The sequence below is a fragment of the Mustelus asterias genome, unplaced genomic scaffold (assembly GCF_964213995.1).
Source record: "Mustelus asterias unplaced genomic scaffold, sMusAst1.hap1.1 HAP1_SCAFFOLD_733, whole genome shotgun sequence".
Classification (NCBI taxonomy): domain Eukaryota; kingdom Metazoa; phylum Chordata; class Chondrichthyes; order Carcharhiniformes; family Triakidae; genus Mustelus; species Mustelus asterias.
In genome coordinates this window covers 53,272-68,705 of record NW_027590682.1, presented here as the reverse complement: position 1 = coordinate 68,705, position 15,434 = coordinate 53,272, and the positions used below count along the sequence as shown (strand labels likewise).

The following is a 15,434-nucleotide window of genomic DNA, read 5'->3' as shown; positions in this document are numbered from 1 at the left end:
GGGCTCTGTGTTTGGGACCTCTGCTGTTTGTGATTTATATAAACGATCTGGAAGAAGGTGTAACTGGGGTGATCAGTAAGTTTGCGGACGACACAAAATTGGCAGGACTTGCAGATAGTGAGGAGCATTGTCAGAAGCTACAGAAGGATATAGATAGGCTGGAAATTTGGGCAAAGAAATGGCAGATGGAGTTCAATCCTGATTAATGCGAAGTGATGTATTTTGGTAGAAATAATGTAGGGAGGAGCTGTACGATAAATGGCAGAACCATAAAGGGTGTAGATACGCAGAGGGACCTGGGTGTGCAAGTCCACAGATCCTTGAAGGTGACGTCACAGGTGGAGAAGGTGATGAAGAAGGCATATGGCATGCTTGCCTTTATAGGACGGGGCATAGAGTATAAAAGTTGGGGTCTGATGTTGCAGATGTATAGAACGTTGGTTCGGCCGCATTTGGAATACTGCGTCCAGTTCTGGTCGCCAGACTACCAGAAGGACGTGGAGGCTTTGGAGAGAGTACAGAGGAGGTTTACCAGGATGTTGCCTGGTATGGAGGGACTTAGTTATGAGGAGAGATTGGGTAAACTGGGGTTGTTCGCCCTGGAAAGACGGAGGATGAGGGGAGACTTAATAGAGCTGTATAAAATTATGAAAGGCATAGATAGGGTGAACGGTGGGAAGCTTTTCCCCAGGTCGGTGGTGACGTTCACGAGGGGTCATAGGTTCAAGGTGAAGGGGGGGAGGTTTAACACAGATATCAGAAGGACATATTTTACACAGAGGGTGGTGGGGGCCTGGAATGCGCTGCCAGGCAAGGTGGTGGAGGCGGGGACACTGGGAACGTTTAAGACTTATCTAGATAGCCATATGAACGGAGTGGGAATGAAGGGATACAAAAGAATGGTGTAGTTTGGACCAGGGAGTGGCACGGGCTTGGAGGGCCGAAGGGCCTGTTCCTGCGCTGTATTGTTCTTTGTTCTCTTTGTTCTTTGTATATCTCCCATCATGAACCTTATAGTTATGCCCCCGAGTAACAGCTACATCCACCCGAGGAAATAGTCTCTGAACGTCCACTCTATCTATCCCCCTCATCATCTTATAAACCTCTATTAAGTCGCCTCTCATCCTCCTCCGCTCTAAAGAGAAAAGCCCTAGTTCCCTCAACCTTTCCTCATAAGACCTACCCTCCAAACCAGGCAGCATCCTGGTAAATCTCCTCTGCACTCTTTCCAATGCTTCCACGTCCTTCTTATAGTGAGGTGACCAGAACTGCACACAATATTCCAAATGTGGTCTCACCAAGGTCCTGTACAGTTGCAGCATAACCCCACGGCTCTTAAACTCAAACCCCTGTTAATAAACACTAACACACGATAGGCCTTCTTCACGGCTCTATCCACTTGAGTGGCAACCTTCAGAGATCTGTGGATATGAACCCCAAGATCTCTCTGTTCCTCCACATTCCTCAGAACCCTGCTGTTGACCCTGTAATCTGCATTTAAATTTGTCCTCCAACAATGAATTACCTCGCACTTATCAGGGTTAAACTCCATCTGCCATTTTTCGGCTCAGCTCTGCATCCTATCAATGTCTCTTTGCAGCCTACAACAGCCCTCCACCTCATCTACTACTCCACCAATCTTGGTGTCATCAGCAAATTTACTGACCCACCCTTCAGCCCCCTCCTCCAAGTCATTGATAAAAATCACAAATAGCAGAGGACCCAGCACTGATCCCTGTGGTACACCACTGGTAACTGGTCTCCAGTCTGAAGATTTTCCATCCACCACAACCCTCTCTCTTCTTTGAGATAGCCAGTATTTATCCAATCAGCCAAATTTCCCTCTATCCCACACCTCCTTACTTTCCTCATGAGCCGACCATGGGGAACCTTATCAAACGCTTTACGAAAATCCATGTATACGACATCAACTGCTCTACCTTCATCTACACACTTAGTTACCTCCTCAAAGAATTCAAACAAATTTGTGAGGCAAGACTCCCCCTTCATGAATCCATGTTGACTATCCCGGATTAAGCTGCATCTTTCTAAATGGTCATAAATCCTATCCCTCAGGACCTTTTCCATTAACTTACCGACCATCGAAGTAAGACTAACCGGCCTATAATTGACAGGGTCATTCCTATTTCCTTTCTTGAACAGAGGAACAACATTCGCCACTCTCCAGTCCTCTGGCACTATCCCCGTGGACAGTGAGGACCCAAAGATCAAAGCCAAAGGCTCTGCAATCTCATTCCTTGCCTCCCAAAGAATCCTAGGATATATCCCATCTGGCCCAGGGGACTTGTCGACCCTCAGGTTTTTCAAAATTGCTAATACAGCTTCCCTCAGAACATCTATCTCCTCCAGCCTATCAGCCTGTATCTCGCACTCATCCTCAAAAACATGGCCCCTCTCCTTGGTGACCACTAAAGAAAAGTATTCATTCATTGCCTCTCCTATCTCTTCTGACTCCATGCACAAGTTCCCACTACTGTCCTTGACCGCCCCTAACCTCACCCTGGTCAATCTTTTATTTCTCACATAAGAGTAAAAAGCCTTGGGGTTTTCCTTGATCCAACCCACCAAGGACTTCTCATGCCCCCTCCTAGCTCTCCTAAGCCCTTTTTTTAGCTCGTTCCTTGTTACCTTGTACCCCTCAAGTGACCCAACTGAACTTTGTTTCCTCATCCTTACATACACTTTCTTTTTCCTCTTGACAAGACATTCAACCTCTTTTGTGAACCATGGTTCCCTCACTCGGCCATTTCCTCCCTGCCTGATAGGGACATACCTATCAAGGACACTCAGTGTTTGTTCCTTGAACAAGCTCCACTTTTCATTTGTGCCTTTCCCTGACAGTTTCTGTTCCCATCTTATGCTCCCTAATTCCTGCCTAATTACCCCTCCCCCAATTATAAACCTTGCCCTGCTGAATGGCCCTATCCCTCTCCATTGCAATAATGAAAGACATCGAATTGTGGTCACTATCTCCAAAGTGCTCTCCCACAAACAAATCTAACACTTGGCCCGGTTCACTACCCAGTACCAAGTTCAATGTGGCCCCACCTCTTGTTGGCCTATCCACATATTGTGTCAGGAAACCCTCCTGCTCACACTGTACAAAAACTGCCCCATCCGAACTATTCGACCTATAAAGGTTCCAATCAATATTTGGAAAGTTAAAGTCACCCATAACAACTACCCTGTGACCTCCACACCTATCTATAATCTGCTTTGCAATTTCTTCCTCCACATCTCTATTACTATTTGGGGGCCTATAGAAAACTCCTAACAACGTGACCATTCCTTTCCTATTTCTAACTTCAGCCCATATTACCTCAGTAGGCAGATCCCCCTCGAACTGCCTTTCTGCAGCCGTTAAACTATCCTTGATTAACAATGCTACTCCTCCACCTCTTTTACCACCTTCCCTACTCTTACTGAAACATCTATACCCCAGAACTTCCAACAACCATTCCTGTCCCTGTTCTAACCATGTCTCCGTAATGGCCACAACATCGTAGTCCCAAGTACCAATCACGCTCCAAGTTCACCTACCTTATTCCGGATGCTCCTTGCATTGAAGTAGACACACTTCAACCCACCTTCCTGTCTGCCAGTACACTCCTGCAACCTTGATACCCTCCTCAGTACCTCACGACACTCAACACAGGCTTCTGGACTACAGCTCGTTTTCCCATCCCCCTGACAAATTAGTTTAAACCCACCCACCCCCCCCCCCCCCCCCCCCCCCCCGGAAGAGCCGTAGCAAATTTCCCTCCCAGGATATTGGTGCCCCTCTGGTTCAGGTGCAAACCATCCTGTTTATACAGGTCCCGCCTTTCCCAGAATGTGCTCCAATTATCCATATAACTGAAACCCTCCCTCCTACACCATTCCTGCAGCAACATATTTATCTGCACTCTCTCCCTGTTCCTCAACTCACTCGCACGTGGCACCGGCATCAAACCAGAGATGACAACATGGTTTGTCCTGGCTCTCAGCTTCCACCCTCGCTTCCTAAATTCCTGTTTTAAATCCCCGTCCCTTCTCTTACCTATGTCGTTGGTACCGATGTGTACCACGACCTGTGACTGTTCCCCCTCCCCCTTAAGGATCCTGAAAACACGGTCCGAGACTTCACGGACCCTGGCACCCGGGAGGCAACATACCATCCATGAGTCTCTTTCGCTGCCACAGAACCTCCTATCTGTCCCTCTATCGAGTCCCCAATAACTATTGCTCTCCTGATCTCCCCCCTTCCCTTCTAAGCCACAGGGACGGACTCAGTGCCGGAGATCCGGTCACCGTGGCTTATCACTGGTAGGTCGTCCCCCTCAACAACAAGTTACTTAAAGACAAATAACTAAAAGTACAAGAGATACACAAACTTAAACTAATACAACAATTCCTACAGAACATAGAAAATCTACGCAGAAAGGTGACGTAATTTAAACATGCCTGAGAATGCTTCTTAACTTCTTAGTCAGCTACCTACCCCCGTTTGTTGATTAGTCAGAGCCCTTTTTTACAGATTCCAGGTATCTCAGCCGCTGAACACCAGCCGGTCCTGCAATAATCTCATAGAATCTCTACAGTGCAGAAGGAGGCCATTCAGCCCATCAAGTCTGCAACAACCACAATCCCACCGACCCTATCCCCATAACCCCATGCATTTACCCTAGCTAGTCCCCCTGACACTAAGGGGCAATTTAGCATGGCCAATCCATCTAACCCACACATTTTTGGACTGTGGGAGGAAACCGGAGCACCCGGAGAAAACCTACACAGACACGGGGAGAATGTGCAAACTCCACACAGTGGCCCAAGCTGGGAATCAAACCTGGGTCCCTGGCGCTGTGAGGCAGCAGTGCTAACCACTGTGCCACCCCAGTTTAATTCTAACTCATTCCGAGTAAATATTCTCACCAGGTCCTCTGTCGGGGCCCTGCTAAGCAGCTTTAATGGTAAGTGATTGCAGAAACTGAGCAGTCACAGGAATGTGGTCAAGATAGTCCAGTCCCATAATGCCTCACATTCAATCTGCAGTCCTTCAATTATAACAGAATATGTGGCTGTATGTAGCTGCCTCGGCCATGGTCAACCCCAACACTGCCTTCCTGAACTGCTACAATGCCTGAGGTGTAAGTACACCCACAGTGCTGTTAGGGAGGGATTTCCAGCTACACATTCCAGACTTTCACTAACTGTGGGTGGATATCAGATTGATATATTCCATTCAACCACACCCAAGGTGAGTTATTCCAATTCCTTTATTGTCCAGGACAATATATTCACAATATCTTTAAAACAGAAATTAAACATACCCATTTGATTTCAGGTATTAACATATTCTGTTAGTTTGTTCTTTATTGTCAATGTCAGGCTGGGGTTGTTCCCCTTGGAGCAAAGGAGGTTGAGGGGAGATTTGATAGAGGTGGACAAGATTCTGACAGGTTTAGATAAGGTGGACAAAGAAAAGCTGTTCCCATTCGCTGAAGGGACAAGGATGAGGAGGTCACAGATTTATGGTTTTGGGTCAGAGATGCAGAGATGTGAGGAAGAATATTTTGATGCAGTGAATGGTAATGACCTGGAACTCGCTGCCTACGAGGGTGGAGGAAGTGGAGACAATAAACAATTACAAAGGAAATTGGATGGGCATTTGAGGGGGTTTCAAACAAAAATAGTGACTCTGAACTTCCTCACACCCTGTCACTCTGTGATCCGTGTGAAATTTGAAACTATGTATTGGCAACAAGACTCAAAGAGCATCAGCCCACTGGAGGCAAAGTCATGAGACCAGCCAGTCCAGCAGAAAGAAACCCTCCGACCCTCCCCATTGACCAACTGTGAGAATGAACAAAATGCAGTCCTGGATGTAATTGAGAGCAGAAACAATAACAGCAGAATCCAACCCCTGGAATCACTCGTGAACTTGTTGGTGTCTCAGCAGGTGGGATGAAAGACTGAATCTTTTCTCACACACAGAGCAGCTGAATGGCCTCTCCCCAGTGTGAACTCGCTGGTGTATCCGCAGGTGGGAGGACCGAGTGAATCCCTTCCCACATTGAGAGCAGGTGAACGGCCTCTCCCCAGTGTGAACTCGCTGGTGCCTCAGCAGCCTGGATGAATCACAGAATCCCTTCCCACACTGACAGCAGGTGAATGGCCTCTCCCTAGTGTGAACTCGCTGGTGTATCTGCAGGCTGGATAATCGAGTAAATCCTTTCCCACACTGAGGGCAGGTGAACGGCCTCTCCCCAGTGTGAACTCGCTGGTGTGTCAGCAGGCTGGATGACTGAGTGAATCCCTTCTCACACTGAGAGCAGGTGAATGGCCTCTCCCCAGTGTGAACTCGCTGATGTATCTGCAGCTGGGATGACTGAGTGAATCCCTCCCCACATTGAGAGCAGGTGAATGGTCTCTCCCCAGTGTGAACTCGCTGGTGTATCTGCAGGTGGGATGACTGAGTGAATCCCTTCCCACACTGAGAGCAGGTGAATGGTCTCTCCCCAGTGTGAACTCGCTGGTGTCTCCGCAGGTGGGATGACAGAGTGAATCCCTTCCCACACTGAGAGCAGGTGAATGGCCTCTCCCCAGTGTGAACTCGCTGGTGTGCCTGCAGGTTGAATGACTGAGTGAAACCCTTCCCACACTGAGGACAGGTGAATGGCCTCTCCCCAGTGTGAACTCGCTGGTGTGTCCGCAGGTTGGATAATCGGGTAAATCCCTTCCCACACTGAGAGCAGGTGAATGGTCTCTCCCCAGTGTGAACTCGCTGGTGTGTCTGCAGGCTGGATGACTGAGTGAATCCCTTCCCACACTGAGAGCAGGTGAATGGCCTCTCCCCAGTGTGAACTCGCTGATGTATCTGCAGCTGGGATGACTGAGTGAATCCCTCCCCACATTGAGAGCAGGTGAATGGCCTCTCCCCAGTGTGAACTCGCTGGTGTATCTGTAGGTGGGATGACTGAGTGAATCCCTTCCCACACTGAGAGCAGGTGAATGGCCTCTCCCCAGTGTGAACTCGCTGGTGTCTCCGCAGGTGGGATGAGTGAGTGAATCCCTTCCCACACTGAGAGCAGGTGAATGGTCTCTCCCCAGTGTGAACTCGCTGGTGTGACTGCAGGTTGAATGACCGAGTGAATCCCTTCCCACACTGAGAGCAGGTAAATGGCCTCTCCCCAATGTGGCTGCGCCGATGAGCTTCCAGCAGAGATGGGGATCTGTACCTCCTCCCACAGTCCCCACATTTCGACGGTTTCTCCATGGTGCAGGTGTCCTTGCTGCTCTCTTTGGTGGACAATCAGTTGAAGCCTCGTCCACACACACAACACGTGGACAGTCTCTCCCTGCTGTGAATGGTGTGATAGTTATTCAGGCTGTGTAATCGGTTAAAGCTCTTTAGTCAGTGCGCTGGAACACTCTCACTCGAGTGTGGCAGTGTGTTGGTGCTTTTCCAGTCACACTGATGTTTGAAATCTTTTCAAATCAACAGACTGGACAATCATTTCTCCTTCCAGATTCAAAGGCCGATGATATTCAGCTCCCAAGGAATATGACTCTGTCAGATCTCGACGTGATGTTTGAGATTTCGGTCTGTGATTCCTCTTTCAATATCCTATATAACGAGTTTACAAAAGTCATCAGTGTCAGTACAGGATAGAAATTCAGAACAGACAATTCTAGTTTCTATGGAACATTCTTTCCTCTCTCATTCCCCAAAAAGCTGTGAATCTCCATCCCACACACTCTCCCTCCATTCTCACTCTGCTGTATCTAATATTCACCCTCCCAATTCTCCTGAAGGTGCTGATTGAGGCTGATTGACAGATCCATGCTCACTGCTTCCTGTCCTGGACACAGGGACCATAACAAATCGGAGCTGCAGTCGGCCATTTGGCCCATCGAGTCTTTTAAACTATTCAATGAGATAATTCGTTCATCTACCTCAGCATCATTCTCCCCACACTAAACCCATATCCCTTGATCTCCTCAATATCTAGAAACCAATCAATCTCTCTCTTGAAAATAGTTGATGACTGAGGCTTCACTGTCCTCAGGGGTTGAGAATTCCAAAGCTTTCCCACATCCTTGAGTGAAGAAATCCCCCACATCTTAGCTTTTGCTCCATCTTCTTGTCTGTTCCCCATAACCCTTGACACCCTTGTCAGTCAAAGATCTGTCTAACTGGAATATATTCAATGATCCTCAGCCTCCACTGGTCCCTGTGGAAGAGAAATCCAAAAGACTAACAACCCTCTGAGGGAAGAGATGTCTGGAAATATATAACGTAGCTACAGTTCCATATTACAAGATATTCAGATCCCAAGGAATATGACTCTGTCTAGACGTGACGGTTGAGATTTTTGCCTGTGATTCCTCGTTCAAAATCCTGTGAAATGAGTTTGCAAAAGTCATCACAGTCAGTATAGGATAGAAATTCAGAGCAGACAATTCTAGTTTCTATGGAATGTTATTTCCTATTTCATTCCCAAAATGTTGTAACTCTCCATCCATATCTATGGATTCTATTTAAAAATGAAAGTGGATGGGCACTTGAAGGAAATAAACTTTCAGGAGAATGGGGATATAGAGTGGGAATGGGACTGGAATGTTATACAGAGAGTCAGCATGGACTTGAATTACCGAATGGATTCCTTCTGTGCTGTAATGACTTTATGACTGGAAATGTATAACATCGCTGCAGCATTATATTATAATGCAAGAAATAATAATAAATGTATTTTACTACAGAAACATAAATAATATATCTAATCTGGGTACCTTATAATAACACTAGACATATCTCTGTCCTATATTAATTTACTGTCCCCTTAAATGTCAGCCATCTCCTGGGGAAAGCTGCCCTTTAATGTGAACATGAGGAAAAAGACCATCCTTTTAGACAGACAAATAAATGTGTCAAGCTGAGGGAGCAAAGGATGTTCACCAGGCTGATTCAGGGAATCACGGGACTGATGTATGAGGAGAGACTGACTGGGTTAGAATTGTTTTCATTGGAGTTCAGATGAATGAGGGGGGAGTCTCAAAGAGACTTATAAAATTCTAACAGGTCGAGACAGGATAGATGCAGGGAGGATGTTCCCGATGGAGTCCAGAACCGGGGGTCACAGTCTGAGGATTCAGGGCAGACCATTTAGGACGGATTTGAGGAGACATTTCTTCACCCAAAGAATAGTGACCCTGTGGAATTTATTACCACAGGAAGTGGTTGATGCCAAAACATTGAATGTATTCAAGAGGCGGCTGGATAAAGCACTTGGGGCGAATGGGATCAAAGGTTATGGGGAAAAAGCAGGATTAGGCTATTGAGTTGGGTGATCAGCCATGATTGTAATGAATGGCGGAGCAGGCTCGAAGGGCCAAATGGCCTCCTCCTGCTCCTATCTTCTATGTTTCTATATCAAGGTCTTTAAGAGAGAGAGAGAGACCTGGGCCAACCTTTCCAGAGTCTGCAACCTCCCTGGATTCACTTCCTTTCCCTTCAGTTGCTGCAAGTCCCCAATTTCCCCCAGAATGAGAAAAGAAATGGAAAGGGGGAGAAAAGAAAGTGTTTTACTCACAGATGTTGGCCTCTTTAAAGGAATGCAGTGCCAATTTACAGATAGCACAGAAAGCCAGCAAAGGGGCCCTGCCGAAACCCGGGATTGAACCAGGGACCTTTAGATCTTCAGTCTCACACTCTTAATTGCTTGCACTTAATTGAAACAGGAGGAAGTTTGAATCTGCCTGAAGCTCAATCTTCAATCACACAAGGCCCGCGCTCTGATTGGCTGGAGGACCAGAATCCTTCCGGTCCTCCAACTCTTCCCATTGGCCAGAGCTGGTGAGGGGCAGTGAATCAAAAGTGCGCATGTGTGGGTTTTTAGGAGGAATGCGCATGTGCGGGTGTGGGGCGGGGCCCGGGACAAAGCCGGCGCACTGACCATTGTCTGTCCGGATCTTCCAGCCTTTTCCAATGGACAACAGCTCAGCGCGGCTGGAAGGCAAAGTCCCGCCCACCCCCACGAGGGGCTCCGCCCCTCATTGTCTGTCTGCAGGGGATTGACCAATGGGAACTCTGGAGGACCGGAAGGACTCTGGTTCAGCTGCTCATTCCTGCCCAGCAAAGCTGCTGCTGCTTCTCTCTGAATGAAGATTGAGCTTCAGACGGCCTGAGACGTGCCTCCTCTCGGACAACACCCAGTTTTGTTTCCGGGGTGAGGTGGATTCGTGTTCGCCCGTGTAGCGGAGGGCCCCGGGTCGGAACCGGGCGGAAACTTTGGGAGGGAGGTGAGCTGCTGCCTGTTGCCTGGCCTGCCTGTCGCCTGACCTGCCTGCCTGTCGCCTGGCCTGCCTGCCTGTTGCCTGGCCTGCCGCCTGGCCTGCCTGCCTGCCGCCTGGCCTGCTTACCTGCCTGCCTGCCTGCCGTCTGGCCTGCTTACCTGCCTGCCTGCCGTCTGGCCTGCTTACCTGCCTGCCTGCCGTCTGGCCTGCTTACCTGCCTGCCTGCCGTCTGACCTGCTTACCTGCCTGCCTGCCGTCTGGCCTGCTTACCTGCCTGCCGTCTGGCCTGCTTACCTACCTGCCTGCCTGCCGTCTGGACTGCCTGCCTGCCTGCCGTCTGGGCTGTCTGCCGTCTGGACTGCCTGCTTGCCTGCCATCCGGCCTCTGGGGGGTGCGCTCTCCCCGGGGGGGGGGGGGAGGAAGAGAGGACAGGGAGTGACTGGAGGAGAGGGGGGGGGCGAAGGCGTTTGGACTGTCTCTTTTCCATCTGCAGTGGGGGGGGTGAAGACCTTTCCTATTTCCCCTACCCACTACTGCTGCCCCCGGGACCGGCACCCCCTCCCCTTTTCCCTCCTGACTGGGGCACCGGCCTTGTGCCTCATCTCCCTCCTGCTCCTCCAACCTCCTCTCTCCCTCTCTCGCTCCGGGGAGAGAGCACCTACACCCTTCCCCGCCTACCCCACCCTGCCTTCCCCACCCTGCCTTATCTTCCCCATCCCACATACGCCCTGCCGTGCATCTGGGCAGTCTCGGGGTGGGTGTAGCACTTCCCCTGATACCATGGCGACATCACCAGCGTCGCCGGTGGCAGGGCCTTCTCGGCCCACCTATGCGGGCGTGGCGGCTGCCAGAGCCCCCGCCGCTCCCAAGGCCCTGCCGCCATTCTCTTTAATCACGCGGCAGCTCGGGGTGAAGTGCTACGCCCACCCCGACATGTCTATCGAGGCCTGCGTTAAGGCAATGGCTGGGGTTGTCGGCCCCTCAGCCATTGTCGCGGCCTCAAAGATGTACGGCCGGGCCGTATTCTTCCTGAAGGCCGAGCGGGCGGTTCGCCTCGCCCTGGAAAAGGGGCTCACGGTGGGCGGGACGTTCCTGGCGGTGGACCCATTTGAGGCCACCGCCCACAAGATAGTAATATCGAACGTCCCGCCCTTCCTACCGAGTGAGCTCCTCCTCCCCCACCTCCATCTACTGGGGGAGGTCAGGTCCGGGGTGCAGCCGATCCCGCTCGGCCTTCGGGACCCCTCCCTCCGCCATATTTACTCCTTCCGGCGCCAGGTTTTTGTCCGCCTGGCCCGGGAGGAGGAACTGGAGGGAGGGTTCAATGTCCCCCACGAGGGGACCACGTACCGGGTCTTTTGGTCCGCGGACGGTGTGCGGTGCCATGCCTGTAAGGAGGCGGGGCACGTGAGAAAAAACTGCCCCGTCTCCAAGGCCGCCGACCACCAACCCAAGGCGGCCGCAGCTGGCACCGCAGCCCCCTCTCCCCCCAAGCGAGTACCATCTGCCCCCCCGCGAGGGGAGGCCACGCCGGCAGCAGCTGCCACCTCAGCTGCCGGCGGGGGGGGAGCGGAGCCCCCGCGCGGCCAAAAGGCCCATAAGGGACCTACAAAAAAGAAGGGGGGTACCGGAACCCCGGCCCCCAGGAAAGACACCCCAACCACCCCGGCAGCCGGCTCGGGGACCGCCTCAGTCTCCACCTGCGCCCCCCCCCCACCACCACCACCACCACCACCATCTGCCGGGCCCGTGGGCTCTCCGGGGCCTAGTGCTGGGTCCGGCGCCCGGGATCATGGGCCCGAGCATGGGGGGGTAAGCGACCCCGAGCCGGCAAAACTGGCGACGCCGCCACCTCGGGGGGAGGTGACGGGAGAGCAGGGGGGGCGCGGCAAGGCGAAGAGGGGCGGAGGGCGAGGGGCCTCGCCTGCCCGAGGGCAGGTTAACAAAAAGAGGCGGGGCCCCTCGGGCACCGTAGAGTTCGAGGTCTGCGTGCCCCTCCCCCCTTGTGAGTCATCTCCTGCCGTGCCCCCACCTGTCTTTGTGCCTTGTCCCCAGAAAAAAGGGGGCAAGGCACCCTGTAAATCCAAGCATGTGTTGCCTCAGTCCCCCGGCGAGGAGTCTCCGGGGCCGGGTGGCAGCGGGACCCCCACGGTTCCGTTCCACCCGGCCGGTTACAACCCGGAGTTCTTCTTCAGTCTGTCGGGGGACTGGGGCGACACTCCAATGTTCATGTCCTCGTGCGGCGGCGGCGAAGAGACGATCCACTCGTCCTCTCCGTCCCGACCTTGGACGCTGGACATCCCCAACCTCAGTCCGAAGGATACACCGGACCTGGGGGGTGTCCAAGCGTCTGGGCCGGGGGGGGCGGCTGGGCCGCCGTCGCACGGGGGCCCGCAATCCGGGAAAGGTGAGCCCGGGGGGAACCCCTCCTCCACCGATCCTGGGGGTGGGATCGGGGAGGGGCTAGGGCTAGTTGGTGGCTCCGTGCCGCCCGCCGTACGTCCTGCGGCGGGGGACTCGGAGTCGAGGGGCGACCGCCCTGAGGAGGTCAACGGCTCGGTGGAGGGCACGGGGACACTTTCAGAGTCTGCCCAGAGCGAGGCGGGGGACTCCCTCGTGCCCCCCACCGAGTCGTCCCTCATCCCCTCCAAGGACCTCAGGGTCTTTATCCGTAACCATTCCGGTCGCTCCGACATAATCCGGCTAGCCCTCGGCCACTGGCCGGACCTGGCGCAGCTCGTCCGGTCTGTGAAGGCATGCTCGCATGCCTCCGCGGGCCTGGAGAAAATAGAGCGGCGCTGGGTACTGCGGTTCCTCCACAGGCTCGAAAAGGTGGGGGGTGGACTGGTGAGAATTGCGCCAGCGCCCCCCCACACACCTAGTTAAGTGGTGACGGTGGCACAAAGCTGCTGACATGAAGGTGACCATAGCCAGCCTCAACATCAACGGCAGCAGTGGGCCACACCGCAGGTTCCAGAACTTCTCGGTCCTCCGTGACGGGAAGTATGCGGTGTGTTTCCTGCAGGAAACCCACACCGTTCCGGGAGACGAAGCCCAATGGCTCCTGGAGTGGCGAGGGGGGGTCTACATGAGCCACCTCACGCTCGCTTCTTGCGGGGTGGCTATCTTGTTGGCCCCGCGTTATAAGCCGGAGATCTTGGGGGTCAAGGAGCCGGTGCCAGGCCGGTTGCTGCACTTGACGGTCCGTGAGGGGGGCGTGGTCATTCACTTGCTGAATGTCTACGCCCCGACCGCTGGACCGCAGCAAACGACTTTCTACGAGAAAGTGTCCGCTCACATCGACACCATCGCGGGGGGCGAATGCATTATCCTCGGGGGAGATTTCAACTGCATCCTCGAGGCACGGGACCGCACCGGCCCCTGGCTGCGCACTCCGGCGGTGGTGAAGTTGCGGGACCTGATCGGGTCCCACGACTTGGTGGACGTCTGGAGACATCTCCATCCTGGCTCCAGCGCCTTCACTTTCGTGAGGCCTGGAGTCGGAGCGTCCAGGCTCGACCGCCTTTACATTTCGAAGGCGCACGTGTCCGGCGTGTCCTCGGTCTCCATGCGGCCGGTGTCGAGCACGGACCACAGCCTGGTGTGGGCGGACTTTGCGCCGTCTCGCATCCGGCGGGGGTCCGCGTACTGGCACTTTAACAACACGCTGCTGGAGGACGAGTGCTTCCTGGACTCGTTCCGTCGATTCTGGGCCGGCTGGAGAAGGAAGCGGGGAGGCTTCCCCTCCTTGAGGCTCTGGTGGGATGTGGGCAAGACTCACGTCCGTACCTTCTGTCAGGGGTACGCGAGGGGGTCGACAAAGAGGCGGAAATCCAGGCTCGAGGAGTTGGAGAAGGAGGTGCTCGACCTGGAGGCACGTCTCAGTCGGCCTGACGCGGACCCGGCCCTGCGTTCGGAGTACAGGGAGAAGAAGGACGCGCTGCGAGACCTGCAGCTTGCCAGGTCTCGCGGCGCGTACGTGAGGTCGCGGCTCCAGTTCCAGGTGGACCTGGACCGCGGCTCCCCCTTCTTCTACTCGCTGGAAAGAGGGCGGGCTAACCGTCAGCAGCTCCTTACGCTGCTGGCCGACGACGGTTCCCCCGTCTCGGATCCGGAGGGCATCCGGGCCATTGCCCGGGAGTATTACACCTCGCTCTTCTCTCCGGATCCGTCCAGCGAGGATGCCCGCAGACTTCTGTGGGAGGACCTGCCGCAGGTCGGCCCGGAGGGCGTCGGCAGGCTCGAGGCCCCTACCACCATGGCCGAGCTGACCGGCGCCCTAAATGGCCTCAGCCGGGGCAAGGCCCCTGGGCTGGACGGGCTGACAGTAGAGTTCTTCAGGGCGTTCTGGGACGTCCTGGGGAGCGACTACGCGGGGGTCCTGGGGGAGAGCGTCGCTACCGGGGAGATGCCCCTTTCGTGGCGCAGGGCCGTCATTGCCCTGCTGCCCAAGAAGGGGGATCTCCACCTGCTCAAGAACTGGCGCCCGGTCTCCCTCCTCAGCACGGATTATAAAATCTTTGCCAGGGCTATGGCTTCACGCCTTGGATCCGTGCTGGACCACTTGATCCACCCTGACCAGTCCTACACGGTCCCGGGCCGTTGCATACATGACAATCTCCACCTGGTCCGGGACCTAATCCATCACACCCAGAGGGCTGGTCTGTCGGGCGCCTTCTTGTCATTAGATCAGGAGAAGGCGTTCGACAGGGTGGAGCACGAGTATTTACTCGGGACTCTGCGGGCATTCGGGTTCGGGACGCAGTTTGTCGCCCGGATCCGATTACTGTACTCTGCCGCAGAGTGTCTGATTAAGGTTAACGGGTCCCTGACGGCGCCCCTTCGCTTCGGGAGAGGAGTACGGCAGGGCTGCCCCTTGTCCGGCCAACTGTATTCCGTATGCGTGGAGCCATTCCTGCGCCTCTTGCGGAGGAGGTTGTCAGGTTTGGTCCTGCGCGGACCGGACGTAGGGGTGGTCCTGTCAGCTTACGCCGACGACGTGCTCCTCATGTTCACGGACCCGGCTGACCTGCGGAGGATGCGAGAATGCCAGGCGGTGTACTCCGCCGCGTCCTCCGCCAGGATCAACTGGGCCAAGTGCTCCGGACTCCTTGTCGGTCCTTGGGAGACGGACCCCC

General features: G+C 53.8%; 1 protein-coding gene across 1 annotated transcript; it reads right to left on the bottom strand.

Moving 5' to 3' along the window:
• Positions 1 to 5,257: 5,257 nt before the first annotated feature.
• On the bottom strand, positions 5,258 to 9,783 carry LOC144487327 (uncharacterized). The gene is made up of 2 exons (XM_078205406.1): positions 9,594 to 9,783; positions 5,258 to 7,627 (listed from the first exon to the last, which is right to left on the bottom strand). The coding sequence occupies exon 2, from the start codon at positions 7,274 to 7,276 to the stop codon at positions 5,930 to 5,932; it is 1,347 nt and encodes a 448-aa protein (XP_078061532.1). The 5' UTR covers positions 7,277 to 7,627; positions 9,594 to 9,783; the 3' UTR covers positions 5,258 to 5,929.
• Positions 9,784 to 15,434: the final 5,651 nt, after the last annotated feature.